The 22,478-nt window shown below is 40.4% G+C and overlaps 1 protein-coding gene across 10 annotated transcripts in view; it reads left to right on the top strand.

Moving 5' to 3' along the window:
- Window positions 1-312: 312 nt before the first annotated feature.
- dab2ipb (DAB2 interacting protein b) overlaps window positions 313-22,478 on the top strand; it is a 76,055-nt gene continuing 53,889 nt past the window's right edge. For 3 of the 10 annotated variants that reach the window (XM_077586262.1, XM_077586263.1, XM_077586261.1), the window contains exons 1-3: window positions 2,389-3,458; window positions 7,044-7,165; window positions 8,931-9,054. In XM_077586262.1, the coding sequence (XP_077442388.1) occupies window positions 3,413-3,458; window positions 7,044-7,165; window positions 8,931-9,054 (292 nt within the window). In that variant the 5' untranslated portion in view covers window positions 2,389-3,412. Of the gene's footprint in view, window positions 414-2,388; window positions 3,459-4,438; window positions 7,166-8,930; window positions 9,055-10,502; window positions 10,648-16,774; window positions 16,926-21,692; window positions 21,752-22,478 lie in introns of those variants that run through there. The other 7 variants (XM_077586269.1, XM_077586268.1, XM_077586272.1 and 4 more) reach the window with 5 other exon arrangements.

Here is a 22,478-nt window from a genome sequence, read left to right as displayed (position 1 = left end):
TTGCCTGTCTGAGTCCCCATTCGGAATTGTGAAGACAGAGTGAGATGAGTCATGCATCTCACCGTGTCGCATTTACATTTAGTTATTTTTTCCCCCTTCTTCTTCTTACGTGTGCTAAATAAACAGTCCACTGATTTCTCATTCAAAAAAAAAAAAAAAGAAGAAGCATGGGAGCATTTGGAGGAGAACGGCATGGAGCAACAGCGCCCCTGTGTGGATATGTTGGCAACTACAGAACAGAAGTTTTAGCCCTCGTTGTATTCGCATTGATTTCTGTTAACCTTTAGAAGCCTCTAGTGGTGAAATGTGTAGACTGCCTTGAGAGCTGACGTCACGTCAGTGTTCAACGGTGTTAATGAAGAGCAGCACGTACCTGGTGGAGTGTTCATGTCCCTCGCCGCCCGCCTGAGGCTGTAAGTGCATATTTGTGGTCATAATTCCCCCGTAAGCAATGAAGTGTAAATAAGTCAATTTGTACGTTTTGGGGAATGCAAATGTTGATAAAGATTTAAGACGTTAGCGTCTTACGCTAGCGGACCGGCTAACTAAGCTAACTGTTAGCATACTTTTTTATTGCGTTATCTCTCCTCATTCAAATTCAAAACGCATGTTTTACAACGTAATTCATGTTCTAAACAGCGTAAAAATGCACTTTGTGGTGTGATAATTTGTACTTTATTTCTTTACTTGTATTTATTTTTTTTGGAACAGGTGTTTACTACTGTAGCTAGAAAACAATGTTAGTCCGACATTTTCAACACTGCACTCATAGAAAAGAAAGACAAAAACGATCAATGGACCCAAAAGGCTATGGATAGAACAGTCACATCTGGTGACGTCAGAACAAATAGATTTTTAATATAATAGATAATAATACACATACGTTATAAGACATGCACTTGATTAAGTGAAATGCTCTCAATTTGAATTTGCACGTCCAGTAGTTTATAATTGCATTTTGCATCCAGTTTTGCATGAAGTGCAGCAATGAGGCTGTGGCGCCCTCTGCTGTTTTCTGCACAGTATTGCTGCAGGATGAGGCAATTTTATGGATTTTATTTGATATCATCCTTTTTCCCTTTTTTTTTTGACATGCCAACAAAGTTGTAACAATAACTTTAAAAGAAATGTCCGCACTAATGTTTATAGAAACACTTTTCCTTACGTTCACTGGTTTTAGAACTTGCAAAGCAAAGTAGCACAGAAAAAATGTTTGCTACGTAAGTTATGTGTGATGAATACAAATAATTTGTTCGCTATAGATTATAATCATCGTTGATGTCAAAATCATGAATGCTCTTTGAAGACTAAACGGTTATTGATGATTAGAAATACACAGGTGGTCACAACGACTCAATATGTAAACAAAATAGTGTTTTATGTCATTTAAAGACACTAACTCGTCGTTGATGTTTTTGAAAAGGTGAAAACTCAATCGTCTTTGAGTTTTACAAAAGCACATACAGTACATGGTTTCTAATGTGATCTTTGATGGTTCCAAAATTCATAATTCTTTACAATTTTTTATTTTTTTTTTACAAAAACGTGTATTTTATGTTTAAAGACTCTAACTTGTCTTTGATGTTACTGAAAATACACACTTTATGAAGACTCAACTTGTCTTTCCAACACCTTCGTAAATGGTCTTTGATGTTTTCATAAGCACGTATGTGACCACGGAAATCGTACCTGACCCCCCCGCCAAACAAATTTCACATCACGGTGCACATTCACGGTTACCGTGGAAACCTAGCCAGGGGTCAACGAGGAAGGAATATTTGCAAATGCGTGTCAATGTTCCCGATAGTAGTCGAGAGTCGAAGTTCCATCGCCTTTTAAAGCGGCGCCACACGCAGATTAGCGTTTGCATTAATGCGTAACCACCAAAGCCATGCGGATGGAAATAAGCCTGACGTGGTTGGACGGATTCTGTCTCATGCGGAAGGATTTAGTTGACGCCAGCGGTCATTGTGTCACTTAACGTACTTAACACATTCAATTACTTCATACAAGGTTGTATTTTTAAAAAAAAAATGTTGGATGAATAGTCATGTTTTCATTATCAAAGATATACTATTACAAGGAAGTTATTATTTTATTTATACTATTTATGAAGAAAAATATTTATACATTTAATAAATTAATATTTATAAATTAATTATTATTAATATATTTTTCAAAAGAAAAAAATAGTATTTTTTTAATCATTTGGAGAAGTGTGTGGGAGAAATATTTGTGAAAGAGCAAGTGTGAGAGTTTATTGGGCAACAATAATTTTTTTTATGAGTGCAAGATTTATTTGTTTTTGTCGCGTGAGTGTTTTTTGTAAATGTGAGAGTTTTTTTTATGTGAGCAGTATTGTCTCCGTGTGAGAGGTTTTCTGTTGAGGTTGGGAGATTTTGTTTTTAATTCTGTGAACTGTGCAGTTTTTTGAGTTTGTATGACTGATGTAATTTCTTTTTTCGTGGTTGTGAGAGTGTTTTTTCATGGGTGAGTGTGTGCAAGAGCTTTAAGTGGAGTGAGTATGAGTTTTGAGGGTCTTTAAAAAACTGTGAGCAAAAGATAATGTAAGAGAGGGAATTAACGGGAGATATGATGTAAGAGGGAATATGAGAGATTTTAAGGGGAATGGGAACGAGAATGTGAGAGGGGCAAAGGAGAGAGAGAGAGAAAGGCGAGAGATTTTTGTAAGTGTAGATGAGAGGTTTTTGTTGTCTGAGTGTTATTTTGTGTCAGGTTTTTTTATATTGTAAGGAGAGAATTTTTTTGTAGCCCATTAGGGTTTTTAGGTGCGTGTATTGCGGAGAGTCTATTTGGTGCCATTAAGAGAATTTTGGAGTTCATATTTAATATTTTATTGGTGTGATTTTAGCTGTTTTCAGCAAGATTTTTGGGCGTACATGTGAAAAGTTTTTAGGTGTAGGTAAGAGGGGTTTTTTTTGGTCCACGTGAGAGATTTTTTTGGAGTGAATGGGAGTCTTTTCTGGTTTTAGGTGAGAGAATTTTGTGGTGTATTTATGAGTTTTTTGGTGTGTGTCTTCTTTTTTTTTTTTTACAATGAGAATCCTTTTGGTGCGTGTAAGAGAGGTAAACGTAATTTTGGCCCTATAGGCCACCTCCTCTTATTTCCTCCTCTCCTCAAATCTGGCCCCTCCCTCCCCTTTCTCAGGCTCTTCCCTGCACTCCCTCCCCTCCCCTCCTGCTCTTCCTCTTCCTCCCCCCACACTCGTTTGTGTCACACTCACTTTGCGTACGATGACAACACGTACACAAGATGAGTGGTGGTGGCCGGGCGGGCGACGCTTGCACTCTCCTGGCTGGTGGTCATTATCGCTGCCACCTTGCTCCCTCACTGAGCTGACACACCGCGCGCACGCACATGCGCACACGCAGATAGCGAAAGAGCCAAAGGATGGGGATGCAGCCACAAGACAGCGTGGCATCTGATTACCTGTCAGGTGAGAGAGAGTATCTATCTATCTATCTATCTATCTATGTTTGCATTTTGTGTTAGTTTTCATGAAAGTGTAGTTTTTTTGTTTTTTTTTAGAAGTCACTGATTTTGAATGATTTAAAGTAGATTTTTAATAAGTAAATCTTGTGACAATGAATGAATTTTGGGAGGAATTGTCAAAATATTAAAAAATATTTTTTGCATACAAAATTTATTTTAATAATAAAAATAGTTTTTTTTTTAGATTAATACTTTATGTATATTATCGTAAAAAAAAATCAGGAGTAAAAGTCATGTTTCAAGAATAGTTGTATTAAAAAAAAATACATTTTCAACCTTGAAAGAATATATTGCCCTATTTACCAAAAAGAAAGTTGTAAAGTTGAAAGTTGTTTTGATTTTGAAAATACAATTAGTAATATTATGGCAAAGTTCTACGAAGAAAAAAAATGTTTTGTCTTCCAATACTTTTTTTTTTAACTGAAAAAAAAATTGGTAATTTGGTTGCTTTTTTCCATAATATATTTTGTAATTTTATGAGAATTTTTTTATTGTTTGGTAAAATAAGTTATATTTATTTTATTCTTAGAGCAGTTAAATAAAATAAAATAATAAAAATAAAATAATATAAAGAGCTAGTATCATTCGATTAATCGTCCTGGCCCTAAGTAATTTTATTTATATATATATATATATATATATATATATATATATATATATATATATATATATATGATATTAATGGGAAAATTGTATCTGTAAAAAAAAAAAAACTTCAATAAAATAATAAAAGAGAGGGAAATTTATGAGCTCTGAGATGCAGATGTTTGTAAAAAAAAAAATATATATATATATATATATTTGTACCGCCAGACGTTTGCAATTAGCAACGCTAGCTCAGCATTATTTATGCTCAAGTGTGCCACATGGGCGCCTGGAGCAGTGGCAGCATAGCAGGTTGGCCAGCAAGATTATGTAACTCTCGTGATTGAGGAACATGGCGAGGAAAAAAAAAATGTCCATAGTACCTGCTCGCTAAGGAAAGTAACAAATCCACCTTAAAGACGGCTTGTAACTTGAAAAACTTTTAAGTTGGGACGCTCGTAAGTGAACGGGCCACTGTACAAAATTCCTGAACTTATTGAAAACCATGGCATCGAAGCGGAGAAGCCGCTTATTGATCCTGTTACTGACCGACCTCAGAGATCTGCGGCCCGAGGCTCGATCCGTCCTTCTCGCCACGCTCCGACGAGCGTCACCACGGCAACAATCACTCAGGCTGCTGATTTCAGGTCAGCTTGCTAGCGCCGCATTACATTTGCTGCAACAATTAAAAAGTTGCTAAAAGATATTATTTGAGAAAGATAGAAAGAAAAGTGTAAAAAAAAAATACATATATTGAAAAATAAAGGTTAATCGTTTTTAAAACATTTTTGTAGTATTTCAAAAAAAATTCTACAATTTCTTCATAGGAATGTTCAAAAATGCACCTGATTGACTGAACTCAAATTTGCCTAAAGGACGTCCTTAACAATAATCAGCTAATGGATTGCTATGCCAACCACGAAACAAACAATCAGACTCATTGACATCCATTCATTTACTTATCATGGTAATCCTTCAAGCGCACATCATTAGTCCTAAGTGCTCTTGCTCAGCAGTGTTGTGACGATTCCCTGTTCGTTTCCGCGCTGACTTCGACGTTTTGAATATTTCAAACATTTGGAAGCACGTTTGCTTGTTCCGGCCCGGGAGGTTATGTTTATTTCATCGCTGCGGCTTTGTTTGTCAGCAGCCTAAGCCGCCACACGCACATTTTCAGGCAAACTTGGCAGAGCAAGAACGTGATGATCTTCTAAAGGTGCTTTCATGGCCGTTGAGTTTAATGCAACTCGAGTTGCAGACCAAACCAAACTCCAGTGCTTTCACCAAATCAAGCAACTTAAGGAAATTACATTTGTAAATATTTGAATAAACACAAATAATTGACCAGCTGACTGCTCAGGCAATCAACCAACTCTCCGACCGATCGATGACTGACTAACTAACCAGCGACATACTATCTAACAAAATAAAAACAGACTAACCAGCCATCTAACAAATAACAATATAACCAACCAAACAACCATCACACCAGCCCACCACTCAACTGAACAAACTAACTGATTGAACAATTACCCGTCCAACTAACAGACTAATTACTTTCCCAACTAACCAGATAACTGAATAACTGACTGACATCCAATGAACCCTATCTAACGACCTTACCAAGCAACAAACAGAACAAGCATCTAACTAATCGATCTAACCATCCAACAAGCAACCATTAAACCAAATAACTAACCAGAAACTGACTAAAAACCATCTAATCAACTAAAGAACTAACTAACTGACTAATCCACATTCCCCAACTAAGTAACCAACTGATTTACTAACAGCCATTGAGGCAACTAGCTAACTGCCTAACCATTGCCAACAGACCAACCCTGTAACAGTCTAACTGACTTACTAATAGCCATTGACCAACTAACTAGCAATCTAACCAACAACCAAGCAATCATCTTAACATGAAATCCCCTATCCTAACCAAACAACCAGTAATATACTGTAACGGACTCACTCACTGACTGCCAAACTGTCCACCTGACCAACTAATGACCAATCTAAGCAACTAACCAAGGAAACACCTAACCAACCTATCAACTAACTAAACTACAGACCAACCACCTATTCTAACTAAACAATTCTCTCATAAACTTACCAACTAACCACAAACCAACTGACTGATAAAATCAAACCTAACAACTAGGGAGAGACCGATTACCAGCCGGGCCGATTATCGGTGCCGATATTTGTCAAAATGTCAAATATCGGCATCGGGCTTTTTACGAATCTGAAGGCCGATAAAACTGGTATCTCACTTGGTGTGGCGAATGTAGCGAATTTAGGGTTTTCATCAGGATTTGTAAGATGTTCATAGTTTTTCCTTGTTCCAAAGACATTTCAAACCATATTCAGACCATTTTTCACCTTCTGGAAAGATCTTTTGAAATCTTGCACGAAGCCTGACGAAAACCCCAAATTAGCTCCATTCGCATGCATTTGTCGCTCAGTGAGATACAGGGAACATTTCATGTATGGGTTCATTTAAATTTCCACTTTATAAAATATGATGCTGACACTGGGAACTCCCTACACTTTTTATTGTTACAAATAATAATAAAACCATCAACAACAAAACAGCCAGCCGTAGTTGCTGATCTAATCTGCGGTACGACCACCAGGAGGCAGCAGTGATCAAATGCATGCTAATGCACGGTGAGGCCGGCAATCTGCTATCTGATTGGAACACGGCTTATCTTTCCCACACAGTGTAACATGGAGCGCGCTCATGCGTGACAGTAGCACTCACACGCACAAGGCCAATGAATGGCGGCGCATATCTCTCCTTGCACCGCCGCCGTCATTGAATTGCAGATTGCAACACGGCCTGATACACGTCACAGCAAAGCAGGGGGGAGAAGAATTCAACCACAGGCTTGTAAATAAAATCTTGCGATAAAGTCCGTCTTCCCCTTTCTCTCCGCAGACGTCCGACGCCCGTCGCGGCGCTGGCTGTCACGTGGCCGATCTTTCGACGAGCGAAGCGCGTGGAGGCCGCAGCGTGGCGCCGTTCGGGATGGCTGCGCCGCGCTCGTGGATGAAGAGCAGGTAGCGACATCCACCCGCCGTTCTAAAGGCCAGTGGAGGCAAAAGCAGAGATAACTGCAGTGGCAGTCCTAGCATGAATGGAGCTCAGGGCGAGAACAACAAGCTTTTCTTGTAGTCTTATGTGCGGCCACACATACTGTAATTAGTGCTTTCACTATCGAATGTTTTTAGAATCGATTAATCTATCGATTATTCAATTGATTAATCGACTCATCGGATTCATTTTCATTTTCCCCTGATTACTGTTTATTAACCAGTGATTGGTGTTTTTTTGTACTTCATATACATATAGTGATGAAAAAAAAAGGGGGGGATTGAAGTTGAACTATGTTCCCGGTTTGGTCATTGCTTCCCAAAGTGAAAACCTGATGGTTGATTAAACAGAAGATAATAAAAATAATAATTCTTTCATGAAGGAATCAGTCAACAATTACTGTTGAGATGCTGAAATCAAAGGATTTGGACAATTTTATGTTTTTTTTTTTTTTTAGACAATTTTAAATAAATAAAAAATTCAAATAAAAAAAAATGGCTCCAAACGATTACTTAATTACTAAAATAGTTGTTGATTAATTTGATAATCGATGACTTGTCGATTAGTCAATTAACTTTACCAGCTCTCCACGTAATACACATGCCCAAAACCGCTACGTGTAAACTGATTTTAGTTTAGTTAAAGGTAAAGGAAGAAAAAGTCTGCGCTCTGAAATGTTATTCTCAGTACAGTTCCGTCACGTACTTGCTTTTCAAATATCCGCTGCTTCTATTTTTGTGTGGTGAGGGCGCTACGACGCAAACAATGTGTTTGGACAAAAGGGGTTGCGTTCCGTACGCTTAGAGGTGGATTTGCTATTGTCCTCTTTGTCCAGCTAATCTGCTACCATCGAACGTTTGTGATGGAGGCTTGGAAGAACAAAGTCCTGACGCACGCCGATGCCATTGCCCCTTTTTACACTCCTCCTCTATCGCATGTTCCACGGCTGTGTTGTTGTTCCAATGCAGAGGTGGCCAACCTACGGCACATGGGTCATTTTTACCCCGTCAGAGCATTTCACCCGGTCACATATTAGAGGAAGTCCCAAAAATGACATCTAATTTTGCTCATCATTAGGCAACACGACTTTGCTATGTTTTTTTGTAAACTAGATAAATAAATAAAGGGGGCGGAGGGGGTGTTGGCTGGACATTAAGCTATGCTACTTTTTTTTTTTTGGGCAACAAGGCGCTGCTATGTGTTTTGTTTTTAAGTGGGGTGGGGGTTGGCTGGACATTAGGCAACAAGGCTATGCTACATTTCACTGGATGAACTTTGACGAGCTATGCTACACACACACACACACAAAGGGATTTTAGCAACAAAACTGAGCTACTTTTTTTTTTTAGGCAAGAAGGCTCTGCTATGTGTTTTGTTTTTTGTTTTGTTTTTTTAAATGGGGTGGGGGTTAGCTGGACATTAGGAAACAAGGCTATGCTACATTTCTCCGGATAAAAGGTGACAAGGCTATCCTCCGTTAAAAGAAAAAAAGTTGTGGTTTGGGTAACAAAGCTATGCTACATTTAAAAAAAAATATATATATATATATTTTGGTTTGTCATTAGGCAACAAGGCTATGCATAATTTTTTCTGGTATTCAGGTGACGAGGCTATGCTATATTAAAAAAAAAACTGTCCGGTCATTCGGCATGGTGCACTTCTAATAATTATGAATTGATTGATTAACAATGTATTGACTGATCAATTGATCGGAGTCTTCTTCCGCTCCAGATGTTGCTGCAGGAGCGCATAAGATGCACGTCGGGCAGGGCTGCTGTTTTACGGCGCACCATCAGCGTGCCAGCCGAAACGCACTTGAGCGAGCTGCGCGGCCGGCAGCCGTCCACCGAGAGCGGTGAGCTCAACTCCTCCATCATTTAACAAGCCAAGCCTTAAATATTCAACACTTGTACTTATGCAAGACACTCCATTGTTGGCATTTCGTAGTAAGACATGACAACTTCTGCAAAGGTTTGTTTACTTGTTTGCAAGATTTTGGAGTCATTCTAAGAGTTGGTATATGTCTGTTGACCAATAGAGGGAGACATTTATTCACAAGAATAGCAACCACTTTATTGTTGTGACTGTTGTTTTTGTCTTGAACAAAATCAAACCTGTCCAGCAAGTAACCCTAAGAATTTTCAAAATGATAAAAATGTAACCCTTGAAATATGACGACAGGATGATGAAGGCCAAAAAAGTGAGAGAAGCCGCGTGTCCTTCTGCCTGAGCATCCTTCGCATTGCTCACATTTCCTTGATCAAAACCACACCATTGTGCAAGGGAATGCAAAGATATGAATACAAATTACAAATATGAATAAGTATGAACAGCCGCTTTTCTGTCTCCTTCCGACACCAAATGCTGTCAGATGTTTTTGTCTGTTGGCCTAGATGCAGAAAAAGGAGAGAGAGAGAGAGAGAGAGAGAGAGAGAGAGAGAGAGAGAGAGAGAGAGAGAGAGAGAGAGAATGAATGCACTTTTATTTTAACACATGTATTTTTATTTAATAGTAAAAGTAAGTGAATTTTAAATTAAGTACACATAATTAAATTAATTTTAAATACATTGTTTGATTTAATTTAAATAAAATACATTAATTACATGCAATTTTATTTCATTTCTGTACATGCAATTTCATTAAAAAAATTTTTAATTAAAATAAATGTAATTAAGTACATTGAGTACATGTTTAATTTCACTTGATCTAAATTGGGTACATTAAAACTCCTGTCAAATAGTAGTCACTACATTTAAAATGATTAAACCCAAGTAGATTTCAGATTTTCTAGTAGGCTTTTCCTGCCGTATATTTCGCCTCCTCACAATGACTGCAATTTGGAACCGCTGCGGGACATTAGTTTCTTCTGACTATCAGAAAATCTTCCACACACGTGGGAAAATGAGTTGTGGACTTTTTATATCCACTGTATACCGTATATATCTGTTTTTTATTCTTCCAAGAATATTCTTTAACATGCCATCCTGCACGCCATTTGCATTCCAAAAACGCCGTGATGGTGCCAGCAAACAACCAAAAAATGACACGCTTTTCCTCGGTTTTCCCAGCGGCTAAATTTCCCCGCTGAGGGGAAAAAAAAATGTGCTGATCGGCATCAGAGTTGAAACCGCTGGGCCAAAAAGATCCTCTGCAACCTCAAGCCTTTCTCTCTCTCTCTTTCTCTCTCTCGCTCTCTCTCTCTTGCACTCTTTCCACCCCCTCACCGGCTCTTAGCCTCCTCCCTCCAATCCACTGCTGTACTGTACTGGCTCTCCCTCCCTGTCTTTCTTTCACACCACTCATGCGAGTTGAATCGGAGCAGGCCGGAGCAGCAGCCCGGTCCGTGGACAAAAAAAAAAAAAAACAACTGTTGCTTTAGCAGCACTTTTGGACCCTTTGACCATGGATGTGTGAGTTAACATGGAGCCCGAACTGGATGCTCAAAATGGTGAGTGAACATTTTAAGACACCCAAAAGTTACAAGCCGACACTTTTTGAGAGCTAAAAAGTCGCGTCCGGATGAAAAAGTGACGTTTCTGTCATCCTTAAAGGAGAACTGAAGGCAAAAACTTTCTTTGCAATGTCTTTTCTGGTTAATATTCTGGTTAATATCCACCCCCCACCCCCCCACATTTTGATTAAGTAAAGATAGTTAAGTTTGTAGAATAAGAATTAAGTATTTAACCGCAATTAACCGTCCTTTACTATAATTGACGTCAAAGTGCCCTCGGGCTCGCTTTGTGACATCACAGCTCACCTGTCTGCTGAATTTGGTCATGTGATGTTCACAATGCGAGCCCGAGGGCACTTTGAGGGCAAATTTTAGTCAACGGTAGAGGGCGGTATGGAACGAAATGGCAGCGCCCTGAGATTGTTGAAAATAGATGGATTAATGTGCTTAGTCCCGCCTTCAAGTGACATCAAGCGAAAACAGAAAAAATAAGAAAAACAAGCTTTTTGGGAGAAGATACATTTTCTGCACAACAGTGACTTTGACACTAATATTTGTTGTTTAGTGACACTCTGTGAATTAGATTTAATGAGACAAATGCTTTGATCATTCACATCATCCTTGAAAACGTTCTATTTCCTAAGATCCGCCATGTTTTTATTTTGATACCCGGGAGCCCATTGACAAACCAGCGCCGCCCTCACAAGATGCTGCACTGCCCATTGAAAAAAACATAATTAACATTTTTGGCGGCATTCATTTGGGATTTTTGTATACGTCATTAAATGTTTTTGGCGGTAAAAGAGTTCAAGGTGTCAAGTCAACCCCCCAAAAATTCTTGACAATATGTTCTTTGCAGCCCCGCAAGTCTAAATATGATATTCTGGTTAATATTGCATTAGTGGAATGAGTTATTTAGTTTTTATCCATCTCAGGGGGCAGCCATTTTGCCACTTGCTGTCGAGTGAAAATGACATCACAGTTGCTCGGCTCTCAAGTAACAACCTATCACAGCTCAGCTTCAGAAAACAGGTGAGCTGCGATTGGTCGTTGCCTGAGCCTCAGGTAACATTGATGTCATCTTCATTTAACAGCAAGTGGCAAAATGGCCGCCCCCCGAAATGGATAAAAACGAAATAACTCATAGTCCACAAATGTAATATTAATCAGAATGTCAGGTTTAGACTAGTGAGGTCACATATAATATATTGTCAAGAAATGTTTAAGATCGACGTCCCCTTTAAGGACAGTGATGACAATTGCACAGCTTTTGAAAAAACGAGTATCCTTTGACTAATTTGACTTTCAGTATATTCATTCAAAAGGGTTGTCATGGAGTGACAGAAAGCCTCAAGTGTTCGTCTTTTTGTCCGTATTGTGTCGTTTATGCTTTGTCATCTTTAAGTTGAATGTCATAAACGCCTCGTGCGGTACTTTTCCTCGCCTTCACTTAAGCAGTCATCTACCAAGGCAGCACGAGAGGTTCTGTGGTGGGCGCGATAATGCCATGCTTCTGCCAATCCTGATTTGTATGCAGCGTGTCGCTCGCCTGTGGGTGTTTGTGTGCGGGCGACGGCGAGAAAGAGCGAGGGGGGCAGGAGGGGGAGGGGTTTAGTCTGAGGGAGAGAAAAGAGTTATGTACACAGATAAATCCCGCGAGGATCAAGGCGACAGTGTAGTATTTTCTCCTTCCCCCTTCATCTTCTTCAGCGGCCTCCTCGCTGCTCCAAGCCGCCCGGAATGTTTGAGGCTCAACCGGATCATTAAGAATAAGAAGAGAAAAAAAGAAGGGGAGGGGCGGGGTGAGGTGGAGGGGGAAGCAATAAAAGTTGGCTTTAACTAAACCTGAAAAGATGTTGTTTTTGTCCTCGTGGCTGCTGGGAATTGTTTAATCAATCTCCCGAGATGACGAATCCAATGAAAAAGAATGCTTGTAGAAACTAGGACAAAAATGTTCTCCTGGCCCTGTCGGTAATTGCACAGCAAACAACCAACATGTTAGCTTTCACTGCAAAAGTTACGTTAACAATACTGTATATTTTGTGCAATAATACTTTTTGTGTATTTGTATTTATGTACCTGTGCATAAAAAGCGAAGCATGATGAGCCTCTGTTGCCCAAAAAAACGCCACCATTTTTTGTGTGGAAGTCAGCAACCCTTGTAAGGACGAGCGGTTAAGAAAATGGATGGATGGATGGATGGATGGAGTAATGATGAAGCAAAATCCAGCTATTTTTATCTGTCTCAGGGGGCGGTCATTTTGCCATTTGCTGTTTATTGAAGATTACATCAATGTTGCTCAGTTCTCAGGTAACAACCGATCACAGCTCACCTCTTTTCTGATGATGATTCATATCATCTTCAGTCAACAGCAAGTGGCAAAATGGCCGCCCACTGAGATGGATAAAAACGGCTAGATTTTGCTGCTTGACTCATATTCCACTAATATTACCTAATATAACACAATATTAACCAGAATACCATATTTAGACCAGTGGGACTGCAGATAACATATATGTTGGCTTCCTCTTTAACCCTAATCCTAACCTATAACTGATCTTAGACCAACCCACCCTGATGCTAACACTCGAACTCACCCAAAGCGAGACCCCAAACTTCATTAATCTATCTCTAAACCATTGTAACCCTCAATAGGTTAGGGTGTCTGGAATTGATTTGGACATATAAGGCTACATCTTTCCAATTGTTTTTTTTTTTTTTTTTTTTCTCGAGTTGCCACCGGCGGGAGTTGTGCTGATGCTGGACATTCTCCCGCACTTAGCGTATGTTTTGGATCCACAGCGACGCCGCATAACTCAAATAACAGAGCAGCGTTTGAGCTGCACCAGCATCGCGCCGCCGTTTCACCGACTCCGGTCTGCATCTGGACGCCACTCCCGTCCACTCAATTTTGTTTTGGAATTAAAAGGGGGAAGGAATCCTGTGAGGAGTATTTCTCTTAAACTAGCACCCGAAGGGATGCTAACGCTAAAGCTAGGAGAAACGATATCAGTTTCCAATGAAACGTTAATAATGGCGGCATGTTGTCTTTTAGGGCAGGTTGGACAGACATTTTTTTTAAGGACCCCCTTCATAAAGCTGATACCAAGTAAACTTAACTACCCCATGCACCATCGTCTCTTGTCATATGAGTTACAGTGTGACCTTGACTTGCTTTTGACCCTTCCAAGCTTCAAATATTTTGCAATACACATGAAAAACGGTTCACTGGTCCTCACATGTAGGTTGACACTTTTATTTAAAAAAAATAAAATTACGACAGAATTTTTTTTTTTTGCAAAAAAGGTACAAAAGCACACCTTTTGTTCAATTTTCCACACGGCCATGTCTCGAACCTTTTTTCAGAATTGACCAGATTTCATCCAGATGTAAGCAGTGGTTTTGTGGTTTTCAAGCGCCATCGGCGGATTTTTTTCGTGTGTGCTTCTGCCAAGGAAGAATGCGCGTCGCTTTTTATACGAGCGTAGCCTCGCTTGTTTGGTCATGTGCTAACCAACTCGCCCGCGTTTTGTGCTGCGTGGAACGAGGCGTGTATATTTGAGTATTTTAGGAACCGGCCTACAGTTTTTGTGTGTATGTGTGTGTGTTTTTTTAACGCTGTAATCTCGTTTTAAGAGAGGGGAGTCTATTTTGTGGCAGGCCGCAGGGTTAAATTTAGCCCAGAGAACCCGGGAGTCGTGAACCTTGTGAGGTCACAATCTTTGCAGACAACTCAAACATCCAGTTTGTTGCCCTTAGTGTTCTTTGTGTCATGTAAACTGTTGCTAGTAGCTCAGCCTGGATGCTGCTGTGTTGCGCTCCACCGTCTCCATTTTTGCTGTTGTGGTTATGAAAAGCCTACTAGAACATCTAAGCTTTATTTGGGCTCAATCTCAGGCGCTTTAAATGGTAATATGTGTGTGCTGACTCTTGCGATACGTTTGCACGTGATTGGTTGTTCTGAACTCGGGCACATCCCCATTTGTGAGAGTGTGCAACCACATTATTTCAGTTGCTAGTTTTTAGTTCACCCCCTGAGATGAGTTTGGTAAAATGGTGTAAAAGTTTTGAAATTATTTACCCTAGTCACTTTTTTTCATCACAGAAATCTGAGATTTTATCAGGGGTGTGTAGACTTAATTATTATTATTTTTATCTACTCTCTCAACGTGGCCTGACACATTTCATGACTGCTAATTCTTATGTAAATGTGTCGATCCCACACTGAGCGAAGTGGGCCGGGGGCGCTGGTGAGAGCGACAGGAGAGAGGTGAGGAAAAACAAAAAGCGGGAAATTTATCGCCGCAATGTGATATAGCAAGCAAGCAGTTGTGACAGAATGCAGTCCGGCGAGTCTTTTTCCGCATCAAAGTAGGACGCTGGGGGAGGCGAGAATTTAGGGTTTGTTTACATGTCAATAACCGAGTTTAAAAATTAAAAATAGAGGTACATGATGTGCCTGTTGATACACTGTAACGTTCACATAATTTTTTTATGTACGTATGGTGGCCCTAAGTAGTCAAAAAGATGAAGTCACACTGACAAAAGTCAGTAGAGTGTCCGTCATCGGAAGCGCTTGCTTTTGCTATTCAGCTTCATGCTCGATAGCAATCGATCACATTAAGCCACGGTTTAGTTCTCATTACCTTTTTCACACCTTTTCAGGCGTGACAAAAACAGCGAGTGAGCGACAGCCAGTGCAGGATTAGGGACAGGGCGAGTAGAAGAAAGACGAGGAGGCGTGCCTGAGGACTCACTTTGTAATTCTATAGGCCGCATACCACAATGTATTTGCTCACTATGTCACTGCCGCCGCCTTTTGTGGGTCTGCAGCTTTGCACGTTTTACCCGTTGGCGTTGATGTAATAATAATAATAATTATTATTATTATTCTGTCAGCAAATATTTACCCCCCAAAATTTAAAATGATATATCCTTGTTAATAATAATAATAATAATTAGACAAAGTGCAATTTCTGTAGAAATTGCGCGGGAAAGCTGATAATCTGAATCTATTAGCTAAATGCTAAGATTGTAATACATGTGCTAATGAAGTAAATTGAAAGATATATTATGATATATTAATTGTAGTTAAATGAATAAAAAGAAAACTTGAACCGCAAGGGTTTTAATAATTTAAGAGAAATTATAATCCAATTCCTGATATGATGGTCAGTTGGCATTGAACCATGTATTAAATTGTGGTCCAAGGAGGGTCTGAATGCTTCAGCATTCCCACATATATATCCTATTATAATATAGAACTTTGGTGTTCATGTCTTAAAGGGGAGCAGCTATACTGCACCATTTGTGTTTGTAATTGTACGCCACGAAGAGACAAACTGACCGCCTGCAGGCTTTTGAGTAGTGTGACTGGATGGTGGGATGAAGTGTCATGTGAAGTGAAGAAGGCGAGGGTGCGCTGAGAAGTTTGGGGGGGTTGTCGGCTGTTACCTCCGTGGACAAATGTTTGACTTGACAAATGTCCCAAACAGAAACACAAGTGTCATTCTTCGGAAATGGGAGGAGGCAAACTAAAAAAACTCAAGAACAAGTTATAATACCTTTTTGGGGATCTTGAGGAGGTTAAAATGCCTTACACAAAAACTGCCTGGCAAGAAAAACTACTAAGACAGTTCCAGAAGTATATTCGGAGATTTGAGATGTTTTATTTTGGTTTGAGTGGAGTTTCTATTCATATCAAAAATCCAGGAGGGGTTTCAGTGGCGAAGAACTGGAGTGTTTCTGGTGAGGCCCGAGCCTGGCCCCGCGGTTTTTCGCTTGGGTCGCAACAAAGCCTCCTATTGGCTGGACGGCGATGTTGGAATTTGGCTCCCAACTCCACCTCCTCCTCCCACCTCCTGCCCTCTTCGCTCTGAGGAACAACACGTTGTTCCCGCTACCTTCTTTCAACAATGAGGGGGGGGACTAAACAGTTTACTTCCTAACTGAAATCAGCAAGGACGAGAAAAAAAAAAAAAAAGGAGAACGGGACGCTCCAGCTTTGTGAGAAAGTGTGTGGGAGGAGGAGGTGCTGCATTGGTAGAGGGGGGCAGGGAGGGTGAGCCCTGCAGGAGTCCTCAGTCAGGACACACATGCACTCTCTCACTCTCTTTCACACACTCTCACATAGCAGAGGAGTTGCTTGGTTGGTCAGCTCACGGCTCGGAGCCTGCATGAGGGGGAAAAGGAAGCAGAAGGAGCAAAAAAAGGAAAAGCCGAGCTCCTACTTGTTGCTTTGGTTGGGATTTCTTCCTTGGGATGAGACTCTGAGGTAAGGAAAAGCCTCCCCCGGATTTCGCACCGTCATCTTTCCCCACCGCCAGCGTGTTTACATGCCACACATTGCGCCCACGATCCTTATTAGACTTTAGTTGGTTTAAATATTCCATGATGTGAACTTTTCCATGCCGTAGTAGTAGTAGTAAGTGTCTGTGAATGCGTCTGGGGGCATTGTTGTCCTATTATTAGAGCACCAGCAGCTGTGGGGAAGGAAGTTAGGCAGAGAAGAGGGATTACTGTTGGGGGGGGGGGTGGAAGAAAGGGGGTGAGGGCGGGTTGAGGAGGTGATCCAGCGGGAAATATGGACCGATTTTTTTGGGGGACGGTGTTTCCAAAAGTGGTGGTAGTCAGAAAGGCACAGTGGCAGTAAAAAAAAAAAAAAATGGAGGTGATGCCTTGCACACTGGACATTGAAGCTGGATTTTTCCCATCTTGCTGTCCCAGCATGTAAGGTACAGATGCGAGATTGATGTGGGGGGCTGGCCCAGGGAATTTGCCGTCTTCAGACATATCACGGAGGAAGTGTGTACAGGTAGTTTAAGAAGTGAGACTTAACTACTCCAGTCCCTTCATGACAAAAACAGTTGTCACTCTCATGCAGATGGTTCTCGCATCTGATTATTGAATGTGAAGCCGGCTTTTTCCAAGATCGCTGTTTCCGCGTGTAAAATACTCATGCGGGATTAGGGCACTAAATTCGTCCCTGGGAATCTGCCATTGTCTGACCTACTATCAGAGACAAAGTGTGTAAGTTTAACACCAAGATCCCTTTGTTGCCGGACTAAGGTTTCACGCGTCTAATGATTCGAAGCCGGCTTTTTCAAAGTCGCTGTCCCCGTTTTTATGGTACTGTTGCTGGATTGTGGAGGGCTGAAGTCGACCCAGGGAACCTTCCGATGTATTATCAGAGACTAAGTGTGTAGTTCAACACCTGAGACATACTACCAAGGTAGATTTGTTGCCAGACTGAGGTTTCACGCATCCAACGATCCAAAGTGGTGTATGAGGTGTGTCGTTTAACATGCAAGCTTTCCTACCTGGAGCCCATTAAGTCAATGGCAATTGTCCTTGTCGCACTGAGGTTTCACGCATCAAATGATCCAAAGACAGCATTTTCAAAGTGTTTAAGGTACCGATGCCGGACTGGGAAGGCTGAAGTCAATCTGGGGGAATTTTCCGTCTTCTTACTGACGCGTGTTGTTCAACAACATGAAACCATTTGTATGGAAAGCATACGTTGCTGTTTCAGAGGGTTGAATGATCTGAATGCGCAAAGCTGCATCGGTTTTGTGACCAGCTCACTTAAGACTTGTAGATTTCCTGCTTCAAGTTCTGTCTGAGAGAGATATTGAACACATTTTCCTCTCCTGTGTATAAGGTACCGGAAATACTGCCTGAACCCCTTTTCGTCGAGACCAAACGTTCTCAGTGATGTTTCAATCTCAAACAACGATGTTACTTCTCCCCGCAATCTCCCTTTAAACTCCCGGCAGTCTTAATCAAAACTTTTTGGTTAAGAACTCCAAGAGTTGTGAAAGTGTACGACTACTCTGGCTGCTACAAACTTCCCCAGGGGGGGTTGATTTAAATTATTCATCCCTGCTACCTGAGTAAACGCAGAAACTGAAAAAATGGGTGTTTTTAATGGGGTGTTTGGGAAAAGGTGACATAGCGTCTCTCCCTCTCCCACCACCCACCTCACAAACACCTCACTGTGTTTTCCGCCAACGAGGTTAGGCTCTCGTTTCCTACGCTTTCCTTCAAGGTTTTTCGAAGAGCGGCTATGTAATTAGCCACTCGTAAATCCAGAGACAAGAGAGGGGTTTCTGACAGCCGTGTGCGGCGGTAGCGTCGTTGAAAGGTGTCGTTTGTTGGCATGTCGTGCGGTCGCGTGCGACGCATCGAGCATTTCAGGACGAGGGGCGTATCAGGGGACGTGTGTTGCTAATTAGCGCTTCCCTCACTTTGATTTGTAGGGAATTACTTTTCAGATGTTCTGAAATGCTATTATAATGCTATTAGGCTATTAGTATAATGAATGCTGTCGGACTACAGTACAACAACAGTCCAGATGACAATGAAGACTTGTGTCCGCCTCTTAAGATGTTTTTAGCTTTTTGCTGGATCAGGCAGGAAACGGAAATCATGCCGGCAGCAGACAAATGAATCATTTTTAGGGGGGGAGACACAACATTCACAAAAGCTGCCAATTTTTGCTAGAAGAATGTGCATTCTAATAAAAATGTATCTGTTGTAGGGCAGTGTTGCTCTACCTTTGAGCCAGGGCAAATATCTTACAGGAGAAGAATCTCAGGGCGCACCACCAATCCAAAACATCAATTACCCATCCATGAAATTGAACAGGAAATCGATCATTTTTGTTTGAAGCATCAATTTTGCTAAAATTTTGGCACTACATTGGAAAGCTATATCTCCCTGGCTATCTAATGTGTGGCAAAGGGTAGCATCAATTTTTGATTTCCATTTCCAGGATTGGACAGGAAAGGAAGAGAGGTTGGGGTGGGAACCAAACAGAAAACAGGAAAGACAGGAACATAAACTCCGCTCCCTGAGGTTCCCCTTTTTCCCTTCAAACGTACTTCTCTTCCTGTCACGTGGTCCGCCCAAGCCACAACAGGGACGCTATTTTTAAGAAAAATACCGAGTGTCTTTGTTGAAGCAGCTGTGCGCGGACCGAACTTTCCTTCCTCCTCGTCTTCCTCCTCTTGAGTGTCTACCGTCCCGTAGTGATTGACGAGAAAAGGACAGATATGTGAGAGTTTCTTGTCCCAGTTGACTTGATGGGGCTTTAAGTCAGTACTGACCAAAGCTTTTGTGAATGAAACAATTGAATTTGGATGTTGTATTTTGAGTGTGTCCGTCTCGGTTTGACAAACGTTTATGTAGCTAGTTTGTGTGTGTTATCTGTTTAGTGTGTTATTAGTCGCTGGCATTACCAGTTTTGTTTTGGTAGGTTTCAAGTTCGACTGGAAGTCAATACCGACCCGGAACTTGTAAACAAAACAGTTGAATCGGGCTTGTTTGACAATGTAGACTACTGAGTGGGTACTGCTACCTCAGCTTAGCTCGAGCTATCCGCTAGCTAATTAGCTGCTGACTAACCGAGCGGTACTTTTGCGTGAAATCTGGATCTTCTGCGAGGAGTGTCCATCCTTCTGTGCTGCTCCGTTAGCTTCTCGTTAGCCGGATGCTACATTCGATTACCGCTACATGACATTACATGAGATTACAAAGCATGCGTTTGCACTCTTGCAATCTGTTTTCGGACCACTTAAAGTGCACATGGCCATTTAACAAATTACGGCCATTGTTAATGTCAACAATGAAGCCTCTGTCTCTGCATGAGAAGCCGTGAATTCCTCAAATTCCGACATCAGAACACAGAGTATTACTCAATACAATGAGTGGACAGCTAAATCCAATATAATGTGCCTACAGTCTTTTTGCCTCAATGTCAACCTTGTTGTGTCTCAAATGTTGCCATGCAAGAAGGACTTTAAATATCGTACATGCAGATGAAAAAAAAAATAAAGGCAAAGACAAGATGTTATTAGCCTCCGAGGTACTTGGGCCTGGAAGGAATAAAAGGCATTGGATAGAGGACTTTATTGTGAAAGACCAAACTTGTTGTGTTTGTTGGAAAGATTTCTTGAAAAGGAACTAGTCACTTTATTTATACTTAAATGTGATTCACAAGCAACTGTGGAATGACTAGAAATAAAAACAAATAAAAAATGGGTATTCAGTCAGATATAATGTAATATCAAGACTATTAAGGGTTTGGTATTAGTAGCTTCAACAAATGTGACCCAAAAAATATATAATTCAAGTGGATGTAGCATGAACGTAAATTAACAGTCAGTCTGCCAATGCTGATGCTTTACATGTTCTGCATTCAAGTTTAGCAAAGTTGCTAGCCGCTCCCACAAAACATTAACATTTTAGTGACTGCGGCTAACAAAACATTGAAAATTAGCTTGTATTTTCCTACATAGGCTTTGTAACTCATGTTTGAATTGTATACTAGTATGTGTAAACTTTATACAAAAAAGTTGAAGAAACTAAATAACGGCTACATTTGAGCTATGTTATATGCTAGCTGTAGCCACTTTTGTTTTATTGTTAGCCAGTCAACAAACTTTACAAAATCTAGCAAACAAAAACATACTGTATATGCATTAAACAAAACAGACAAAGCCAAACAAAATGAATGATCCAGCTGTGGCTGAGGTCTCTTAATGCTTACCCCACAATGAATCGATATAATTAAGCCACTTGTTAACAACATCAACTATCGTTTTTCCAATGTTCAGGTCCATTTTAAAATATTTAACCTGAAGCTTGGAATTGTGACCTCACATTCAATCCAAATGCATACTCAAAGAACAAATGAAATTTCAGATCCATAATCTTCCATGATCAAATCAACAATGACGAGTTAGGGATTGAAGATTAAATTTGGCTAAATGTTCACTATTCGAGCACCCAGACGAGAAACACCACTTTGAGAGTTAGCCACTCGCCAGCAAAGTTGGACAAAGTAGCTAACTGACAAAGTGGTTTCCCAATTGTACACTCTCTGCTTTCTCTTTTTGCTTCTTCCTTCTTTCCCTCTTCTTTTGCTAGGATGTTGTCTGCCAAGGGCTGGGGGGATTTACACGGCACTTGGCTGCTAGATTAAAAAAGAACAGGATTACGAGGAGGAGGCGGAGGACAGCGGCTTTTATTTTTAAAGCGTGTGCTAACATGCGTGAGCTCTCGGTGGGGATCAATGAGGTCTCTGTCTTTCTGTTTGGGGTAGGGATGCACTTTTGTCGTTTTGCTGCATCTGTTCCGTGTTTGTTTCATCCGCGCAGGTTTGATTGAAACGGATTTCTGCGACATAAGCGTTCTTACCATAATCCCGATATTATTGTCCCGTTGTTTGACATGTGACGGTGTCAAAATGCCGCTTGGTAGCAGCTATTTAAACGTCAGCACAATGTAAAGACCACTGGACTAGGCTATTTGTTTTTTTTTTTTTCACACTTGTTGTCCATTGATTTTGAGTTGTGTACTTCTAGCGATTCGATTTTGACCTTTGTAAATACGCTGATGTGGCAAATTCAGTAGAAGTACAGATGCTTATGAAAAAAGAAAAAAAAAAGACTATGGTAAAGTTGTATGCAGTGGTAAATGAAGTGTTTAAGAATGGAACTATGTGATAGAAACCATTTTTATTTCCAAGTCTAAAAAAAAAAGAGAAATGCCAAAACATAAAAATTACCAATAAAAAAAAAAATGTCAATGAAATGGTTAGTAATGTAGTCTGTCATATATTATAAACAGTGTTTATTGTGCATCATTGTGCATCGTTCTTGCATCTTTGGGATAATTACAAATTCTCAGACCAAATTGACCCATTGACCACCAATAAGAAACGTAAATAACAATAATAACGATAATAATAATTATAATAATGATACATTGTAATTAAATGGTTCACAATGACATTAATGTGGGATGCATGCAAACATGTCTATAA

Source organism: Vanacampus margaritifer, chromosome 14 (assembly GCF_051991255.1).
Source record: "Vanacampus margaritifer isolate UIUO_Vmar chromosome 14, RoL_Vmar_1.0, whole genome shotgun sequence".
In the NCBI taxonomy this organism is placed as follows: Eukaryota; Metazoa; Chordata; class Actinopteri; order Syngnathiformes; family Syngnathidae; genus Vanacampus; species Vanacampus margaritifer.
This window is presented reverse-complemented; position numbering and strand designations above follow the sequence as displayed.